Source organism: Engystomops pustulosus, chromosome 4 (genome assembly GCF_040894005.1).
Source record: "Engystomops pustulosus chromosome 4, aEngPut4.maternal, whole genome shotgun sequence".
Taxonomy (NCBI): domain Eukaryota; kingdom Metazoa; phylum Chordata; class Amphibia; order Anura; family Leptodactylidae; genus Engystomops; species Engystomops pustulosus.
Window position 1 is genome coordinate 188861390 of NC_092414.1, and position 6000 is coordinate 188867389.

At 39.8% G+C, this 6000-nt stretch overlaps 1 protein-coding gene across 1 annotated transcript; it reads left to right on the plus strand.

Moving 5' to 3' along the window:
- The first annotated feature begins 1811 nt into the window (after positions 1-1811).
- Positions 1812-5687, plus strand: LOC140125726 (nicotinamide N-methyltransferase-like). Its single transcript, XM_072144577.1, has 3 exons — positions 1812-1990; positions 3996-4197; positions 5040-5687. The coding sequence occupies exons 1-3, from the start codon at positions 1840-1842 to the stop codon at positions 5458-5460; spliced, it is 774 nt and encodes a 257-aa protein (XP_072000678.1). The 5' UTR covers positions 1812-1839; the 3' UTR covers positions 5461-5687.
- The last annotated feature ends 313 nt before the right edge of the window (positions 5688-6000 follow it).

Genomic DNA, 6000 nt, shown 5'->3' on the forward strand with positions numbered 1-6000 from the left:
AGATCTAGAAAACATTATATTCGAAAATTGTACAACTTTTCATGATATAAATGAAATCCACAAAGAGTTTGTATGTTCTCTCCGTGTTTGTGTGGGTCTCTTCCAGGTCCTTCGGTTTCCTCCCACACTCCAAATAATACTTGTAGGTTGATTGGATGGAGAGTACCATAGGGACTGGGACTGATTTGGCAAACTCTGTACAGGCTGTGTAATCTGTAGGTGCTTTATAAATAAAGAATTATTATTATATTATTTATTTGCCAAAACAGAAAACCCCTTTAGTTTAGTCACTATATAATAACTGAATAATCCCAGTGTGACGTGTTGTAGTGCTCTTCACAAATAAATTAATTTCTTCAGTTACACCCAAAGTGGTTGCCAGTGTTGGACTGACCCATCAGAGTCCCCAGTGGCTCCAGGCTTTTACACAATGATGAGCTCCCTCCAGCAAAATTTTAACTGGGTTACTCAAAGGGCCCCCGTGTGCAGTATGGTAGCACATTAGTCGCATTCCCTAATCTAAAGGAGAGCTAAAGTTGGTATTATAAGGCCAGGCCTTCCAACAAATTAAAAATTCTTGGTTGGACCTGGGCTAGACTACAGCCTGGTGGAATTCTTAGTTAGTTCCAGTAGACCTTAGTAATTACTTAGCTCACAAGAACAGGCTGAAGACTTTCCAAGAAGGCATTTTTTACATCAACATCAATCTTTGCGCTTATGGATTTTTTAAACATATTTTTGTAAGTGGTTGGTTGTTCACCTGTCAAATATCTATCCCCTGTCTACATGATCCCCATTTAGGGTATAAAGGTTAAGTACTGAAGTTACAGGCTTTCTACTGTAAAAGAGTTGTCCAGCCTCTGCCTTCAGTGGTCAAATTACATCACCAAAGAGATGTAAAGTACCATATATACTTGAGTATAAGCCCCCCCCCCCCCCCCACAAGCCCTCTTCTTACTTCCGGTGGCTGACGTCATAGTGTATGTATGGCGAGTGCGTACGGACCTATCACTGCCGGAAGTAAGAAAAGGACCTGCATGGGGCATCCGAAATGTAAATTGACTTTGTTTTTTTATGTGCTGGGCATACTGGAGGCTGGCAATATACTGGAGGCTATCTGGCTGGCTGGTTATATACTGGGGCAGGAGCTGTCTTAATACTAAGGGTTGGCTGGCTATATACAGGGGCAAAGGCTGGCTGTATACTGGAGACTGGATGGCTATATGCTGAGGGGCATGGGCTGGCTTTATACTGTGGGGATAGCTAGCTATATACTGGGGCAGGGGGCTGGCTAATAATATACTGGGGGATAGGAGCTGGCTAGCTAAATAATTGGGGGCAATCGTCCGGTTAGCTATATAAAGGGAGGCAAGGGCAGACTCCAATACAATTCTCATCCTAGGCTTATATTTGAGTCATTAGGTTTTCTCAATTTTTTTTGGTAAAGTAAGTTACCTCTTCTTATAATCGTGTCGGCTTAAACTCGAGTATATACGGTAATGGGCTTCAGAGGATTTAAGAGTAATGTAATGTATAGTATATATTTACAGTCTGGGTAATTTATGTGCTGGTAGAGTCCTGGATCACACTTGAGGCAACATGGAGCGTAGAAGACATCAGGTGACCCCTAGTACAATGAAATTCAAACAAAATGCATCAACTGAAAGTTTAATGAGAAATCCTCATGATTCAAGATGTGTTTGTACACCTCAAAATCAATCTAAAAAAAAAAAAATCAACAAAAGTCTAAAGGATAAGACCTCATGACTGCACACTATAAATTCTGTTGAAAACCAAACATTCAAGTCTTCTCAACAGGACACATTGAGGACATACAGGATGGATCCCGTCTCCCACAAGGTTTATCATGAACATGAGGTTGATCCAAAGGTTCTTCTTACTATCTATTGCTCACCGGGTATTGATCGAACAATATATGAAGAAGTTACTATATTCCCAATGCAAACCCTCCAGGGACTGATGTCTTCAGGTAAGGCTTTATTTCTTTATACGTGTATATCCATATAAGAAGTCGCTCTAATAAGAAATTCATATATCTTACCCTGCCAAACCATAGTGCTATCTGGGTAGAAGAAAATATTCATTGTCTTGGCTACCATTCTTTTTGCTTCCTTGGTTCTACTAAGTCCATAAAGTTTTCTAGTATCAAGACTTTTCCTAAAGACACATATTTAGGGAGATATTTCTGTGCCTCTTTTCATGTTATAGACATGTTCTACTTAAAGGGAACCTGTCACTTAGCAGCACCCTGATGTAGGGTAAGAAATGTCTTTTCTAGAAGACATAGTAGGCAATGCAAGCTGAAGACAAAGATGCAATTCTCACCAATTTCCATAACTGCTTGTATCTTTTGTTCTGTAGTTCACAGACTGTTTTGTGATTTACATGATGAGATTCTGACCTTTAAACTGATTTAAGAACCATGGTTCTAGCAGTTATAGAGCCTAAGATATAGGCATCCCCGTCCAGCTTCAAATTCAGACTCATTTTTACCTGAGATTAGTCATGCTGAGAGGCTGGAGGGGGTAGCGTCTTTTAGGATGCCCATATTTTGGGCTTTATAGTACTTAGAATCGTTAATAAAGAAGAGAATCTCATCTTTAAATTTGTATCAGGCTTGGGGTTCTGTGAGATACAGGGAGTTAAAGACATAGGGGCAGATTTACTCACCCGGTCCATTCGCGATCCAGCGGCGCGTTCTCTGCGGTGGATTCGGGTCCAGCCGGAATTCATTAAGGCAGTTCCTCCGATGTCCACCAGGTGGCGCTGCTGCGCTGAAGTTCCCTGGAACACACTGGAATACACCGAGCCGGGCTGAGTGAAGGTAAGTGCAATTTTCGCAACACATTTTCCCAGGGCAATATTTGCGCAAATCGGAAATATTCGGGTGACACGTCGGGAAAACGCGAATCGGGCCCTTAGTAAATGACCCCCATAGGGTCTAATTTACTTATCCGGTCTGTGGAGTTCACAGTAAGTGCATTGTCTGCCGATAATGCATTTATGCGCGATTCACTAAGATCGTGCGCCTAATATCCTGCATGTTCCCCGCTCAGGTCTGCCGGAGTTCAACTTCTTCTCCGTGCATGTAAGTGCTTTGGCTTATGACACAATTTGAAATCCTGCATTTAGTCCGAATCAGTCGGATCCCTTGACGGTACACCCCCCAATTTGTGTAGCCTGGAAGCCAGCACAGCTGCGCCAAAAACCACAATCCCAGAGCAGACACCTGTTAAATACCTGTCAAAGCCGTGCGCACAGCCTGACGAAAGTGCAATCCGCGACCCTTAGGAAATGTGCCCCATAGTATCGAATTGGATCTTGATCTGCAGCTTGCATTCCCTACTATGACTTCACCTGCTTATATCTCTGGTTCTATAGCTCATGAAACCTTAGAACCACAAGTCTGATACATTATGAAAGTTGAAATGTACCTCTCTATTATGATACCAGAATTAGATGCAGTAGAGTCCAAGATAAAGCATCTACATTAACGCTCCCCATCCTTCCGCTAAGCCTGACTCATCTCTGACAACAGAAGACAGTCTTCAACTCATTTTCATATGACTAAGTAATTGACTGCATGGAATTTAAGACTAATGTAATGTAAAGTATAAATTTTAAATTCATTTTTCTGGCAGTCTTGTTATTTAAGACTCCAGGATCAACCCTGAGGCAAGAGGGAGCGTAGGACACATCAGGTGGCCCCAGTACGATGAAAGGCAAATAAAAAGCATCAACTGAAAGTTTAATCACAATCCTCATGATTGAAGACACCTCAAAAACAACAAATTGGTAAACGGCAAGATATTTATAGCTAAACGGGTGAGATTTCACATAATTGATTTCTAGAAAGGACATTTACGGTAATTCCCTACCTGAGTGGACTAGTAGTTTCATGGGGAAAAATCTGGTGGAATTTTCTTTTTAACACTAATCTAGACTGACAATGTCTTCTGTTTTTATTGTAACAGGTAAAATTACTGGAAATACACTGATTGACTTTTCAACTGGACCTAACATTTCCCATCTTCTGTCAGTCTGTGACTATTTCACTGAAATAATAATTCTGGAGGCAAATGACTTTTCCCTAACCCATGCAGAGAAATGGTGGAAGGGTGAAGAAGAGACTTTTGACTGGTCCCATCTCTCAGACGTTTGTTCAGAAGGTGACAGGTATGAAATAGTCTTATGTACAGTTCACACTACAGGACCACACAAGTCAATCTGACCATTAACATGTATCTGGGTATGCTTAAGCTTCTCTAGACCTTGCTTGTGTTTGCAGTAAGTTATTTGAGGGTCTAAGCTGCTGACAATCCAAGCTACAATCCTTTATTGTAAATGATTATTGGGTTCCTAGATATAATCGCTTGTAAGAGGTTGATAGTATTCCTTTTGATCAAGGGTGGCAAATGCATTAGTAATATTACGGGCATATCCTACAGGTTAATACATAAAAAACCTGGTGGGTTACGGCAGTTCATGATTGTATTTAGAGATGAACAAATCAATTGTTTGATTCCACACAAATTGGGCAATTTTACAGCCCAGAATTAAAATCAAATATCAAATATATTCTGACGAATCTTGTATAAATGATAATAACAGAAGTCTAAGGGATCATTGATTTCAATGGACCTACTTAAATGTCCTTTTGCACCATATCCATATCAATTATTGTTTTAGTAAAAACTGAAAAATAAAATGAATTGGAAATAAAATTAACGAAACAAGATAGGAGCTTTTTATTTAAAAAAAAACCTGTCTTTTTGAGAACTAGAAGGGTTTATATATCAATTTGCAGGATAATTATAGCAACCGAATCAAATCTTCAAAAATTTCACTCAACTCTAATTGTATTACTGGTGGTTTAGGGTAGTTAAGAGTGCTCAGAGGGTTACTCTCCAGTCTCCAGTAGAAAATGTCTTACATATAAACAATGTATTGATAATCAATATTACTATGCTTGGTTTTTGGATTTTATATCCATTTGTTACATTTTTCTCTTTACCCAGGAAAAAGTGGATGGAAAAAGAAGACACTCTCAGAAGAAAAATCAAGTATATTATGAAATTTGATTTGAGCAAAGAAGACCCATCTGTCTTCTCGAAAGCCAATTGTGTGACATCGTTTTATTTACTATCACATATCAGCAAAGACAGAGAGGCTTATAGCAAGAACATTAGAAAGTTGGCGTCCATGTTAGACATAGGGGGTCTTCTCTTCCTCGGTGGGTCGTTTAATGTAAAGTATTTCTCCATTGGAGAACACCAGTTCCACTCTTTGCCCATCGATGAAGAGTTTATTAGGAAGGCTCTAGAAGATGCCGGCTTCTCTATAGAACATATTGAGAAACTTGATAGCAAAGTTGTCAGTAAAACAGTCAAATATGATCAGATTTTTCTTGCCTGCGCTGTGAAGGTTAAGGAGATTTAATTGAGAAATTAAAAAAAAATTTAATAACTTTAGAACGTAATAAATATCTGCACAATGATAAAAAATTAAAAATGTTCAAGGTTTTTTGATGAGAACATCTTAAAAAGTCTTTAATGGTCAGTATGATACGCTATTACTTTATGGTGGCGGTTTAACCTTGACTTATCTGATGAAAAATGTCCTGAATAAATTATGCATTAAAGTTCTCTCCTAACCGTAAAACCCAAGTACCAGTGTGATTTTTTTCTTTTCATGCTAGAACCCACATAGAGCCCAACATGGGAAATAAGGGATAAAGCGCCACATGTATCAATGTTAGATTCGGGCACTTACATGTGATCCTGCTACAAGCTCTTCTCTGCTTCTCCCACATCCCAGAATGAAGATAACACTCACAGCAGTACCCAGGTGTGTGACACCCAGCACCCAGTCATCTCCTCGGCAGTGGCTTCTCCTGGAGGGGATCCTCTGGTGCTGATCTCCTGCTGCCCCCCTGTAATTCTGCACAGTATCCTCCTCAGACACCAGTGTGATCATCCT